Source organism: Leucoraja erinacea, chromosome 7 (genome assembly GCF_028641065.1).
Source record: "Leucoraja erinacea ecotype New England chromosome 7, Leri_hhj_1, whole genome shotgun sequence".
NCBI classification, from domain to species: domain Eukaryota; kingdom Metazoa; phylum Chordata; class Chondrichthyes; order Rajiformes; family Rajidae; genus Leucoraja; species Leucoraja erinaceus.
In genome coordinates this window covers 29,902,434-29,917,645 of record NC_073383.1, presented here as the reverse complement: position 1 = coordinate 29,917,645, position 15,212 = coordinate 29,902,434, and the positions used below count along the sequence as shown (strand labels likewise).

Here is a 15,212-nt window from a genome sequence, read left to right as displayed (position 1 = left end):
CTAACAGGCCCCTGCACACCCTTACTCCTATGAGTCTGTACATTAAGTCTCTGAAAAGAGTGCCTAGTTCGATCGGTCTTAACATGAACCCTAACAGATGGTTCATAAGTTATTTGCTTTGGTCTAACAACCTGTTGCTGAGAGGAAGCTTCAGCTAACCTTCACTCACTCAGTGCTGGCGCTGCTTGGTCAGGCCAGTATTCCTCTGTCTGTAGATTTGAAACAATTGCTGCTTCCACTCTAGCAGCTCCTTCGACTAAGGAACTCTTCTTCAGAGATACTATCGAGCCGCCTCTTGAACCTATGCCCTCAAGTATATCTATCTTTGTCATGATTACTGCCAACTTCGTATCTAATTCCAATTGTTTCTTCTTCCTTTTCAACTGTTCTTCTTGTGCTTCATTCTCATGCTTATTCTTCAAGGCGGCAGCTTGTTTCAAGAGAACAGCCAAATCTACTTCAACTTCCATACGAGAAGAGACCCTTGAAGATGCACTGGCTACTGAACCAGATTTATGTCTTGATCTTCGTGTTGAGACATTTGAAATACTGTCTTCAGGTCTAATTTCTTCTGTGGCTACAACACTTTGTTGCATTGCTCTTCCAATTGTAGAGTGCGTAGTTTGTTGTCCAATTTCAGATAACCACCTCTCCACATCTTCTATGAAACCATCGAAAATTTCAATTTTTCCTTGAAACCACTGATGTTGCCTTTTGCGCTCCTCCTCAGGCAGTGGTAAACCCAGCAATGTAGTGGTTTTGTCCGACATCATGGCAGAGGTTGATTAATTGAACCAGATTAGATTTTACTTTCTTTGCTTTCTCATCAAATTCCATGAGTTCCTTCTGGTTTTCAATTAACTTGCTAACCTGTTTCCATAACTTGTTTCTAACTTCGGGCATTCTTCCAGACGCAATGCTAGGCCTTTGTCGGTGAGTTTAATGGTTCTTTTTCCACATCTTCCTGGTTTCGGCTCCTCTTTGCCCTCTTGTGGCTGTTCTTCAGCCATACTTGCTTGTTGATCCATATTAAAATGTATCCTTATCAGACTGTTCTTCAAAACATCATCAGGAATTCAAAACAAACTGTAGTGTTCTTCAAAGATACGGTAGAGTGACAGCCTCCGGAAAGAGCTTTCCTTGACCTGCTGGTTTCGGCAAGAGACCTGTAGCGCCTCCCGAATGGTAGGAGGGTAAACAGTCCATGGTTGGGGTGATTTAAGATTCCGAAGGTCAATCTTCCAGCTTCTATGGTAAACAATCGTACCTTGACACACCTTAGATCGTACCTTGGCATACCTTAGGCTAAACAGACCAGCCCACTCTCTGTGGCTACGCTAGCCTCCTCAGATGTAGACACACCCATCTACGTATATAATCCCACCCACAAGCATACAAAAAAGATACAGATGGAGCTATCTATACAAAATACTATAATATACTAACAGTAACTAGCTTAAGCATGAATGGCTCCTACACAGAGCTTGAGAGGATCTGCAGAGAAGAATGGGAGTAATTACCCAAATACAGGTGTGCCAAGCTTGTAGTGCCAGTCCAGACGTCTGTCACAACAGACTTGCACGCGCCCGGGGATGCCGTCAGGGCCAGCAGCTTACGGTCCTACAGGTGCCACGTACACGTACGGCAGGTAGCTGTCCCTGTCGAAGCGGCTAGGTGCGGCATAGCTTTTGGAGGGTCTGTGGAAGGATGCCTTGCCACATGCGTCGGGGGTGGAGTTGTGGGGGTGATGTGGACTGTAGTCCGTGATGGCCTGGATGCCTTGCCAAGTACTGAGTTAGTCTGCTGGCATGGCTGTCTCTAGGTCTGTAATACGTATTTGCCTTCCTGATGCCCCTCTTCAGGTTAGCCCTGGATGAACTGTAACAGCAGTAGCCTGACCTGGGCTTCTGATTCGGGTATATGAGAGTCAAGGGTGGCCTAGTGTGAAGTCCTTTCCTCTGACCAGTACTGTTGGTTTAACCCGTTTACTTAGGGAAGGAACTTAGACGTGTCAACTGACCAAGGTGGGGGAGGGGGATTTCTTTTTGGTGTAGACTTTGTCCAGTGTCTTGTCTACTTTGGGGAAAAAAATTCTAAACACCTGTTTTCACTTTTTTACTATGGGTATTGTGTGTAGATTGATGATTTAAAAAAAAAATAATTTAATCCATTTTAGAACAAGGCTATAATGTAACAAAAAGTGAAGTGGTCTGAATACTTTCTGAATGCACTGTATATCTTTGTTCCTTATTTATCTCCAAGTATAAATCATTATGCTCAAGGTCAGATGTTTATTTGTCACATGTACTTGATATGAACAGCAACAATGAAATTCTTCCTGCAGCTTTATGACCACTTTCTCCACTGATTGTGAGAGGACCATCACAACAATGGCTGTCACCATCTTGATGGAAGTAGGGATGGCCAATAAATGTTGGCCTTCTCTTTGATGCCCACATTCTATAATTTTTTTAATAAAAAAACTTTTGTGGTACGTCCTGCATGTTATTCAATATGCAACGTTGGCAGGTATCGCCATGACATAACTCATGTACAGATGGCAACTTTGAACACAGAACAGGAACAGTCCCCTCAACCAACAATGCTTGTGCCAAACATGATACCAAGCTAAATTAATCTCATCTGCCCGCACATGATCGATATCCCTCCATTCCCTGCATATCCATGTGCCTATCTAAAAGCCCCCTAAATGCAAACATTATATCTGACTACTCCAAATTTATTATATTGCACCATAACATTCTCCAGCATAAGCTAAAATAAATTTAAAAAAATGAAATACTTAGGTTAGTAGCATCTGTGGACAGAGAGTTGGCATTTCAATCTTTTATTTTTCCATTATTCAAGGGTGTTTAATTGCCCTCTGACCGTGAATTCAGGTAATTTTGGATGGCTCTCAGCCTCTCTTGGGTAGCATTTAGCTTTCGACAGTGGGCACCTGTCTTCCACAATTATTTTTCCTCAGTTGGGCCTTCAATTAATGCCGTATACTTTTCTTGTTCTGTTCAGTTTTCGTTGTGAATATTTTAATATCAACTCAAATGGGGGCAAATTAAATCTACATGGTCTATTTAAACTATACTGCCTTTTAACCATGTTTCTCCTAATATTGTTTAAGAGGGAACTGCAGATGCTGGAGAATCGAAGGTTACACAAAAAAGCTGGAGAAACTCAGCGGGTGCAGCAGCATTTATGGAGCGAAGGAAATAGGCAACGTTTCAGTCTGAAGAAGGGTTTCGGCCCGAAACGTTGCCTATTTCCTTCGCTCCATAGATGCTGCTGCACCCGCTGAGTTTCTCCAGCTTTTTTGTGTAACCTTTCTCCTAATATTATCTTACTGCAGGTGACTCCCATAATTGCATTTCTAAAATAAACAATCTGTTTGCAATATCCAGTAATGCAAAGCTTTGTCAGTTGCACATATGTCCCGAAATGTGAATTTTGCTTATTTACTTTTTTCACTTGTTGTCAAAATTGGGAATACATTGTGCCAAATTTTTAACTTTTACAGTTTAGTTTTTTCCACATTTTATGCCTCTCTCTCTGCCTCTTCCTCTTTCCCTATTTCTCTTCTCTGGGGCTGATGCTTGTTCCAAAAATGGTTGCCATTTACCCTACCACTGGATCTTAATCCTGTCAGATTTCTGTCTTTCAGATTCCAAATATCATTGACTACTACTTTTATTTATTTACTGGTACTGCTCCAGTTGAGTATAACATTACTCACAATCTTAACCTTTTGTAAAAAATGTTAGTGGAAGTTGTGGGGAAAGTTCTAAAATGAATTGTTAATTAACTTTAGGACCAGCATGGTCGAGGATGGATCAATAATTGCCTGTGGCTTTTCTCCTTGTGGTAACTACTTTATTACTGGCTCAACCTCTGGGGAGCTGACTGTTTGGGATTGCCAAATGAAGTGCCTTCTTAATGTGAAGACAGCTCATGACTTGGGAGTTACTTGTTGTGAGTTTTCAACTCAGCCAATCAAAGGTGCGTTTTATATGATGACATTCCGAAAATGTTTTTTAAATGGGGAAATATGTATTGACATCATGAAATTATTAACTGTAGCTCATATTTTGTTTTTCATTGAAGAAAAGTACAAAGATGTATTAGGTTTCTAAAACGTAGGCTGGTGAAAGGAGTGCCACTTGGTTCAATGATTGAATTAAATAATGGGGCCAGGGTTTTACAGAGTCTGAAAGGGCAATGTGTTTTTAAATAAATATATAATTTAATAAATGCATTACAAAAAGTTCAAACTGTTTGTAAGCAGAGAGCCACACAGCTTCAGTGACCATGGTTCCGTCCTGATCTTTAGCGAATGTGGGGAGAATAGTGTACAGGGAAAGTCAGTGATGAAGTGGGTTGCTGGCATAGGCTTATAGGGCCAAAATGGCCTCCTCCTTGTGTCATAACAAAGTATGGTATGTAAAGAGGGTGAGTCACCAGGCTTGGATAATACATTTCGGAAGTGCAATAAATGAAAGGATATTGACAGTATGAAGGAACAAAGTAAATAGCAGAACTGTGATGTTGTCAAGGAAGGGGGGCATTTAGAAAAAAAAAAGAAAGCTACATTTAAAAAGATTATTTCCAGATTAAGCTGGAAAGAGTGCAGAGAAAATGTATGAGGATGTTGCCAGGATTTAAGGACCTAAGCTATAGGGAGAGGTTGAGCAGGCTAGGACTTTATTCCTTGGAGCACAGAAGGCTGAGGCGTAATTATATATAATCATGAGGAGAATAGATAGGATAAATGCACATAGTCTTTTTACCCAGGGTAGGGGAATCAAGAACCTGAGGTACAACTTTTTCACATGGAGGGTGGTGGGTTATATGCAGTGAGCAGCCAGAGGAGGTGGTTGTGGCAGGAACTACAACATTTTAAAATTATTTCGACAGTTTAATGGATAGGAACGGTTTAGAGGGCTTTGGCCAAACGTGGGCAGATGGGACGTGTAGATGGGGCATCTTGGTTGACATGGTCAAGTTGGGCCAAAAAGTCTGTTTCCGTGCTGTATGACTGGCTGCTCATGGACAAATTATATAGGGCACATTAAGTTATTTTTCAGGCAGGAAGACTGAAGAAGTAAAACTAGTGTTGGAGTAAAATCTCTTTTCATGAAATTTTCTTTTGGGCGTGGAATTTTCTTTTGAGCATCTTTCAAGTTTTGGAAGATGTATTAATTTATTAAAATGAACAATCATTTTGTGCAAATTATAGACTACCAAAAAAAAACAACTTTGTCCTGTTCTTTCTAAATATCTATTAGGAGCAGGAAATGTAGCTCATTTTTATTTCCTTTCTGAAGTCAAATACAGATGGTATCAGTGAAATGATCATACCTCAGAGATCTAACCTTGGATCTTCACAGATTTCATGGCAGTTTCTAGAAATCTAGTTCCATTTACTCACTGAAACAAAATGTTCAGTGGCAATTAGTGACATTAAAGGAAAAAAAATTGATGGGGGATTTGGCAAGTAATTGGGATTGTCTAATAATAGCTTAATACAGATTACATATTTTAAATGTACATTTTTTGTCCAATGTTACAAGGGGAATGTTTTTTGAATTTTTTTAAAACATGGTTCAGAGTCAAAATGTTATTGTTTTATTCTTCAAATTTCTTCTAATTTCGTTGATTAAAAAGTATTCTGTTCTGTATGGTGGCACAGATGGTTCAAGACTGCAGGGCTTTCTGATGGCTTCTTGCGGGCAGGACAACAGAATCGTTTTTTGGATTTTATCAAATACAGGTAAATTAATTAAAATATTTCAAACGCTTGACCAATGTGCTCTTAGGTATTTTTTTTATCAGATTTAATCTGATTAAATTAGAATCACAGAAAATACCATTTATGGTGACTTTTGCTTACAGTGTGTATTGTTGGTGTCAGTTATGTCTTCTAACTGTTAGCATTTCCAATTATCGTGTGGGGGTAGGAAGGGGTGGACTTACTATCTTCTAATTTTGTAGTTACAATTTTGTCTTCTGATGTGGTTTCTCCATGTTGTTAATGCAATGATTAAAGGAACCTTTTATAGTTTAAATGACCATACACATATTGTTCTTATAAAACACGCAGTCCATAGGGTTCAAAATTAGATGAACAATTTATATTTGGTAACTAATTTTAACTGGAGTGGAATCACAGATGGTATGATTGGTTCATTGTTCCAGGCTAGTGAGCAAAGAATATCCAGTAAAATTTTAATTCTTGATCATAACAAGAATTAAAATTTTAATTCTTGATCTCTCCTGATCCCAGAACACTGATGCAATCATAAAGAAAGCACATCAGCGCCTCTACTTCCTGAGAAGATTACGGAGAGTCGGTATGTAAAGGAGGACTCTCTCGAACATCTACAGATGCACAGTAGAGAGCATGCTGGCCAGTTACATTGTGGCTTGGTACGGCAACCTGAGCGTCCAAGAGCAGACAAGGCTGCATAAAGTCGTAACCACTGCCCAGTCCATCATCGGTTCTGGCCTCCCCACCATTGAGGGGATCTATCGCAGTCGCTGCCTCAAAAAGGCTGCCAGCATCATCAAGGACCCACACCATCCCGGCCACACACTCATCTCTCCGCTGCCATCGGGTAGAAGGTACAGGAGCCTGAAATCTGCAACGTCCAGATTCAGGAACAGCTTCTTCTCCACAGCCATCAGACTATTAAACACAACTTCAAACAAACTATGAACTATAACAACCTATTGCACTTTATCTTTTTACTGATGTGTGCATATATATATATATATATTCTGTGGTATATGGACACACTGATCTGGTCTGTATTTATGACTACAATATCCTGTTGTGCTGCAGCAATGCAAGAATTTCATTGTCCTATCTGTGACGCATGACAATAAACTCTGTTGACTTGACATGGCTCCTTTGCAAGATGAGGACCACTTCAGTTCTTGTGTTTGTGTAAGTAGTAGGGGTTGGAAAATTGCTATTGTGATAAACCTGTTCAAAAATGGAGAGAGACAAAGCAATGGGAAACTATAGCATGCTCAGCCCGAATTCACGGTGAAATGATGGTAGAATCAATTATTAGGGAATTAGTAGCAGCACATTTGGAAAATTATATTCTAAGCAGAGTTAACTTAGCTTCACGAAGAGGATGTATCTGACAACATGGAATTTTCTTTTGAGGAAATCGCAAAATGGATAGAGGAGATGTCAAATGCCTGGTGGTCCAAACAGATGGTGCCTCAAAAGGTTAAGTCACAGGATGGGAACCTATTATGTTGGATGTAATATCTTGTAATGATGGGATTAGCAACAGGCAGAAATGGACAAGCAGGAATAAGGGGGTAACTTTCCGTTTTGGCAACGTGATTGTCATTGGGAGGCCATAGGGCACAATGCTGGGACCGTAGATTTTTGTAATATATAGTACGAAGTGAATATATAGTAGCCACATTTGTGGAAGACTCAGCAGTAAGTGGGAAGGAAAGATGTGAGGAGAATACAAACAGTATAATAGGAATATTGATCAGTTAAGTGAGAGGTAAAAAATTGGCAAATAGAGAATAATATGACGTTTATTTTGGGAGAAACTTTTATTTAAATGAAGAAAAACGTCAAAGGTGCAGAACAATGGAATTTGGAAATACTTGTGTGCAAAATGCAGAAAGCCAGCAAAACAATGCAGCAATAACAAAGAATAATATAATATTGGTCTTACATGGAACATTACCTCACAATGTCTGTGCCAAACATGATGCCAAAACCAACTAATCTGCCTGCACATAATCCATATCCCTCTATTCCTATTTGGGAGTCAGAGGTTATGGGGAGAAGGGCATGATAATGAGGTTAGGAAGGAGAGATAGATCAGCCATGATTGAATGGCAGAGACTTGATGGGCCGAATGGCCTAATTCTGCTCCTATCACATTCTATGCATATCCATATGCCTATCCAAACGTATTTTAAATCACTTTATTTCAAGGATATAAAGGAATATGTGGGAAAATTAAAGAATATAAAAGTGTGAAAGTCTTACCTTATCTGTACAAGGCACTGATGATACCACATCAACAGTATTGCAAACACTTTTGGTCTCCTTATTAAGGAAGGATATTAATTCATTGGAGATGTTCAGAGAAGATTCATTAGGAATTGAGGGATGGTTCTGTGAGGAAAGATGAAACAGGTTGGGCAGTACTCATTTGAGTTTAAAAAGAATGTGAGGCAATTTCATTGAAACAGCAGGGGGCTAGATGGGGTAATTGCTGAGAGGATGTTTTCCTCTCAGTGGCTCGGAATAAAGAGGCACCCATTTAAGATTAAGATTGATAATTTATTTTGTCAAAGGCTATGAGTCTGGAATTTGACAGAGTCCTCAGTTATATTTAAGACTGAGATAGATTTCTAATCGGCAGAGGAATTGAGGGTTATGGGGAAAGGCAGGAATGCAGACTTGAGTAATATCAGATTGGTTGTAATCCCATTGAATCGGAAGACTGGGCTATAGGGTGAATGGTCTGTTCTTGTTCTTAATTATTTCTCTTGACTTCCTCCTCACCCCCCATAACAACCCTTAAAAATACCAAAAGTAGGGCCAGTCGCAATGATAAATGGCTTCATGGACAAGTAAGAGTATGCACGATTCTATGACCTGTGGATGTTCCAGTCATGTTGATGTCAAATCTTTGTGTATGAGTAGGTGGGGTGCTTTTGCTATTGTTATATCAGAGCGGATAAGATAATGAGTTCACCTGGAGCTTGAAGACTAGTATCCTTTTCTGGAAACTAACACGCACCATACAAAATTAGAAAATCTGAGCCCGTCAAAATGTGAATCTCAAATTGTCCGTTCATTCTGTTTACATCATTCCCATCTAGATGCACCTTTAATCCGACTTCAGAGACATTTCACCAGCCGAGGGCTGTGATCAATATTCCTGTTTTATTTTTGGGCTTTACGATTAGTTTCAAAATAATAATATTGACCTTCCCATCTCTTGTATCGTTCAATGATCCTTTTGTATACATTTTATCAGTAAGTATGTTAGTGATGAACACCCACTGATGCACAATTTAGCAAGATATTCTCTAATTGTACCTTTCACATTATCTTGTGATATCTCACATTTATAGGTTGTGAACTTAGAATGAAATACTCATTAAACCGTCATACGGCTCCTGTTCTTTCATGTTGTTTTTCATCTGATGGCCGTATCTTGGTGTCTGGGTGAGTTTGGCATGTTGAACTTTCCATTAATGGAGTTGTACTTATTCTGAATTTGTTTAAAAACAATTACAATGATGATTTTTTTTTTAAAAGACACAAAGTGCTGGATTGACTCAGCAGGTGAGGTGGCATTTCTGGATAACATGGATAGGTGGCGTTTCAGGTCAGGACCCTTCTTCGCTTTACTCCGCAGATGCTGCCTGACCTGCTGAGTTTTTCTAGCATGTTGTGTCTTTTCTCCAGAGGGGCTGCCTAACCAACTGAGTTACTCCAGCACCTGTAGTTCCTTGTATCTGCTATGATGATTTAAATTGTTAAATGTTGATGAGCATTTAGATTAATTTCGAGCTTAATGTCCTCAATTTTTAAGTAATTAGTTTTATTTCTTGTGAAGGTTTTGGCCATGTTTTCAAAAGCGAAATCTTTATAGTAGGTTCCTAATGCCATTTTGGAACCTTGTGCTCTATCTACCAAGTCCATGTCATGTCTTTTAGTTCAACTATAAACTGGATTTCTGAACTGATTGCCTCTAAAATGTCTCATTGCCATATCCAAATATCACAGATTATAAAGTCCTGTACTTTGTAGCCTGTAAAAACTGATTCCTCAGATACTCATATTTACTGACTTTGCTTGCTATTGGATTACTTAGCCTCAATTTTGTATGATTCTAAAAGACTTTGTAGATATGCAGTCACCTCGACTTGTTCCTGAATTGCCGATAACCGAGCCTTTGACTGCAAGCCCTTGTGTGTAACGGGTGGGGGTGTAAACAAGAACTTCGAGATTGTGATTTTTAAGAGTTAAACAAGCCTCCAATATATTGCAGTAGTCTGTATTTTTCAAAGCAAACATATGTAGAAGAGAAGTAATGCTGTCTAGGTCATATCCAAAATTAGTTCAGTGCCTAAGGGTACAGTAGAGGAGCCTTGCTCAAAATGTATTAACATCATGTGGTACCACCATTTAATACTGGGGTCCCTATGAACATCAAAAAAAATGTATTATCAGTTTTTAATAAAAGCTCAGTATTCCTGTTTTCTACCGAAGTGAATAACCTCTTTACCCCACGTGCCAAGTTATTGTTCAATAGCTCAGCTTTTCCATTTGCCCATGATGCCTTTTTGCATTGTACACTATTCAGATTTATACTTGGTTTTGTATCATCAGCAAATTTGAAACTTATACATTTGGTCTCCTTAGCAACATCTTTGACATCAAATATTAAGGACTGGAACTAACACCACTAGCCAGCCATTCTGCTTTTTGTACTTTGAATTTCCTCAGACTGAACTGCCAATTCAATGCGCTTTAACTTTGTTGAGAATTTTTTTTTTAAAGTTTAGCTTGTTCTTTCTAGCAAAATATTTCAGTTCACACTTTACATTAAATCAGCATGAAGAAAGGTCCCAACCCATAGCATCGTCTGTCCATTTCCCTCCAGATGCTGCCTGACCTGCTGAGTTCCTCCTGCACTTTGCAGATGTTAGAATTCTGGGCAAAAAACACCCTTGTGTCTGTCTTGCAATAAATTTTGTCTGCCAAGTGTCTATCCATTTTGTTGTTCTTTTCAAATGTCAGCAGTAAACATTTAAGAGCATCCCTCCAGTATGAAAAATAATCATTCACCATTACTATTTTTATGTTTAGCAGTTCAAACCTCTTGTTTTTTTTTTCTTTCAAGGTCCGTTGACAAGTCTATTATAATTTGGGATTCTGTAAGTATGAGCCAAAAAGGGTTTCAGAGAATTTAAAATGTTGCAAGAATATTGAAAACATTCTGAAATGCTAATATAAAACATTTATTGTTAGCTTTTCATACCAAAAATCTAGATACCTAAATATACGCTGCATTTTTCAGTTTGAAAACCTTTGGTCAAAATTACTGTTTTTAGGTTCTATTTTATTGTATTGGTATCTGCAATTGTATTTTTGAAGCCCAAGATCATAGTAAGCAAATATCTGAAAGAAAATAAGATGCCTTTAACACTATTGACATTTTTTCCCAGTGCCGACAAATTCAAGTTTTATGAACTTCCTTTAGGATTTTACTGAATCTGTGATGGTTAAATCATCTGTAAAATTTAATTGCACCGTTACTGAAAAAGATTCACTTTTTTCATTGTGCAGATTAGCGGAGTCCCTCTTCATACACTGACGCAACATAAAAGGTATGTTAAACAATTTGTTTTGTCCAAAAGTAAGGCAGCATGCGCCAGAAACTAATGACCCTTCGTTGATCATAACCAGGCAGACTTTCTGTCAGTACGGTCCACTGTGCGGGTGCAGCTGTCATTCCTCCACCACCAAATAAAGGGGTATGCTGCACATTATTCTGTATAAATTGTGATTTCAGATTTCTCCACTGCATCAATGAAAGATGCATCATGTCATGTCTTTACTGTCCCCTCTTCCATATTCCACTTCCCATCAAGCTAGGGATAAACGCAGTCTTGCTGATGTTACCCATTCCAGAAGAACCAAAAATGATGAAAGTGAAAAAAATGTAAATGCAGATAATTCTTCAGTTTTATAAAACCTTAGCACCAAAAATTATACCTCGAGGCAAAATGTAATTGATGATAAATCATTTCTAGCTAGACTGACTGACAAAACAACACACACATCCAACATGCTATTTTTTTTAATGTTATTAATAAGTTTTAAGATTCCCAGATTTTAAAACAAACCAGAAGTTTATTTAACTTAAGTGGTTCTTACCCTCCCACATTCAGATAAGTTTATCATCTGAGTTTATAAAACTGATACTATTTTATAGCTCCTTCAAGGCTGTGGATGATCATGGAAAATTTTGATAACTCTTTCAGGTATGTAACGGCTTGTGCATTTGCAAGAGATCTTCCCTTAATTGCCACTGGTTCTATGGACAAAACAGTGAATATTTGGAGATTTGGAGTAAAAAGCACATCAGGTAAGTACTGTACTTTAAGAACTCAATTTTATGTATAGGTTAAGCCATAATATTTGCAAAAAAAATTATTCCAATTGCAACTTCTAAGTGATGTGACGTATGAGTAATGGAATAAAAAAATAATGAAACGATGTGCAGATCTTTTTAAATTGAAAGTATTGAAAGGTACACTATAAATTAAGTCAAATATTTGAAATGATTGACCTAAATTTTTTTTTTTTTTTGAAGATGATCATTTGGCAACGAAGCTTAGACACTCTGTACAGCACTGGTCAGAAGATGAGGTCTGTTCTTGGCTTTCAGCAGGAGACCTACAGGAATTAGTGGTTATTTTCAAGTCTAACAATATTGATGGACAAGAATTATTGAATCTTACAGAAAAAAACCTCATGTCTGATCTGAAAATAGGTAAGAATTTAAAAGAGAAATACTTTGTAAACATTTTCCTAAATGGCTATAGTACATTCATTTTTAAAGCGAAACAATCGTATTAAACTAATTTTGCTTTGAAATTAATTTAAATATCAGTGATCTTACAAGCAGCCAACGTATGCTGGAGGTGCAAACCGTACTTCAGCCGAATCTGAAGCTCCATAGTGTGGGTGGGAAAAGATTGAGAATGATAATCACAAACAAAGTTAAAAGATGGAAAGCAGTGCATATTAAGATGGGTCAGGGGTTAGGGCTTTATAAAGATTATGCAGATTAATCTTCCCAAAGGTAGACACAAAATGCTGGAGTAACTCAGCAGGACAGGCAGCATCTCTGGAGAGAAGGAATGGGTGATGTTTCGGGTTCTTCAGACATTCGATTTAAACCAGCATCTGCAGTTCTTTACTGCACGTTAATCTTCCCAAATGTAGTTTCAGAAAAAGCCATTAAATGCAAATGCAATTGTGTTAAATCCAAAAGATCACATCAAAAACTAGTCTACAAAGGCTTTGTTGCATATTTGCCTTGTGAATTGTTTTGCAGAATCACTTGGACTGCGCAATAAAACAATGCGGAAAATTGAAGAGCTAAAATCAAAAATAGAATCTACTTGTGTTGGTATACCAGATGAATTCCTCTGTCCAATAGCCAGAGACATTATGACTGATCCAGTGATTGCTTCAGGTACTTAAAGTTAATGTTAAATTAATTTGGATCATGCAAAGGTGAGGAAAGAGAAAGTGGGGAAAAGAAGACGGGGAGAGAGGAGAGTCTGAAACAAGGGCAGGGGTGGGAGGGGTTGAGTCTGGAAGTAGAGGGGTGAGGGAAGGAAGTGGTAGAGTGGGGGATAGGGAAAGAAGTATAGGGGGAAAGTTAGGGTAAGGGAAGAGCAAATGGGAATGGATAAGAAAAAGGAAGAGGGGAGGATACAGATGAGTTTGCGAGGGAGGAACTGAGAAAAGGGGAGAAGGAGAGCAGGAGGTGGATAAGGGGAGAGCAATGTGTAATTAAAAAAGGCAGGAGCAGGATTGGGGATAGAGATAGGAGGGGGTAGAGGGAACTATCAACATGTGGATTGCCCATTTTCTTTTTGGTCTTGGGGTCCCAGAGATTGCAGTTAATCATGAGCACTTTCAGAACGCTTGGGAGTTGTATTGTTAGTAATGGTTGCAAATTAGATTAAATAGTTTGTGAAGCAAAATGTCTGGCATTCGAGAGAACATAGTAATTTTAGTCGTGCTTAGCACATTCAGGTAACAAATCGTGGGAGAGTAAATTGATTGTTCGATGACTTAAGGGGATCCCTTTTTCCAAAAAATTGTTTGCATTCACTTAAACTTCAAAAAAATCTTTTCATGTAATAGATGGCTATTCGTATGAGAGAGAAGCCATTGAGAACTGGATTAATACTAAAAAGCGTACAAGTCCAATGACAAATATGCCTTTGGAGTCTACCTTAATAACACCCAACAGGACACTTAAAATGGCTATTGATCGCTGGATAGATGCTCAACAAGTACAAATGACAACGCACCAAAAATAACAGAATGTTGGTTGGTAACACTGAATTTTTGACTATCCATATTGTATAAAATAGTGAGTACTGGAGACTGTCCAATACAGGTGGTTCTGCTATGCTGTTCCTTAATTCCAATTGGAAACACCATAATTGATGAATTAGAGAACACTATTTGAATTACGTGGACTGAATTGCTTTTAACGTGACTTTCTATCGGGAACTAGAAAACCACTTATAAATTACTTTGGAAATTAACAAGCAGAAAAACAGTCTAGAAAACTTCCCGTCACTTTCCCACAGTGATCAAACAACATGTCTCTTAAGAACACAACTGCTAGTTTCATGGCAGGTGTCCATTGAAATTGACAAGCAATTGTTCTTGTGCAGTTATATTCCATTAAAATGCAGTCTTTTTTGGCGCGCAGTAACAACAAAAAACTTATGGCGATAAAAAGGACCTTAGTTTTTAATAATGCGGGAAATTGACAATTAATTTTATAAAACGGTTTTCTTTATCATATGTTTTCTTAAGTACGCAACTATTGAATTGCACAATTATAGCAGAACTACCGGTATATTAAAAAAATAGCTTAATTTCTTTTGTAATTAAAACGGATTAAATGTTTACATGCATCAATAATGATAATTGAATAAAGGGTTCAAAATTCTGAATTGACCTATTGGATGTTTTTGTAAAAATGGTTGCTTTATTATTGTGAGGATTAATCCTACAGTTGAATCACAACAACAAAAGGAAATATAATATACAGTGCCCTCCATAATGTTTGGAACAAAGACCCATCATTTATTTATTTGCTTCTGTACTCCACAATTTGAGATTTGTAATAGAAAAAAGTCACTCATGGTTAAAGTGTACATTGTCAGATTTTTATAAAGGCCATTTTTATACATTTTAGTTTCACCATGTAGAAATTACAGCAGTGTTTATACATAGTCTCCTCCATTTCAGGGCACCATAATGATTGGGACACAACAATGTCATGTAAATGAAAGTAGTCATATTTAGTATTTTGTTGCATTTTCTTTGCATTTAATGACTGCTTGATGTCTGCAATTTTTGGACATCACCAATTGCT

The 15,212-nt window shown here is 38.0% G+C and overlaps 1 protein-coding gene across 1 annotated transcript in view; it reads left to right on the top strand.

Annotated features, from left to right (window-relative positions):
- Positions 1–14,787, top strand: part of wdsub1 (WD repeat, sterile alpha motif and U-box domain containing 1) — a 33,337-nt gene extending 18,550 nt beyond the window's left edge. Inside the window, exons 3-11 of the mRNA XM_055638116.1 lie at positions 3,824–4,011; positions 5,702–5,782; positions 9,139–9,232; positions 10,917–10,950; positions 11,363–11,403; positions 12,061–12,164; positions 12,393–12,572; positions 13,140–13,280; positions 13,961–14,787. Coding sequence (XP_055494091.1) covers positions 3,824–4,011; positions 5,702–5,782; positions 9,139–9,232; positions 10,917–10,950; positions 11,363–11,403; positions 12,061–12,164; positions 12,393–12,572; positions 13,140–13,280; positions 13,961–14,139 — 1,042 coding nt within the window. The 3' untranslated portion in view covers positions 14,140–14,787. The remainder of the gene's footprint in view (positions 1–3,823; positions 4,012–5,701; positions 5,783–9,138; positions 9,233–10,916; positions 10,951–11,362; positions 11,404–12,060; positions 12,165–12,392; positions 12,573–13,139; positions 13,281–13,960) is intronic.
- Positions 14,788–15,212: the final 425 nt, after the last annotated feature.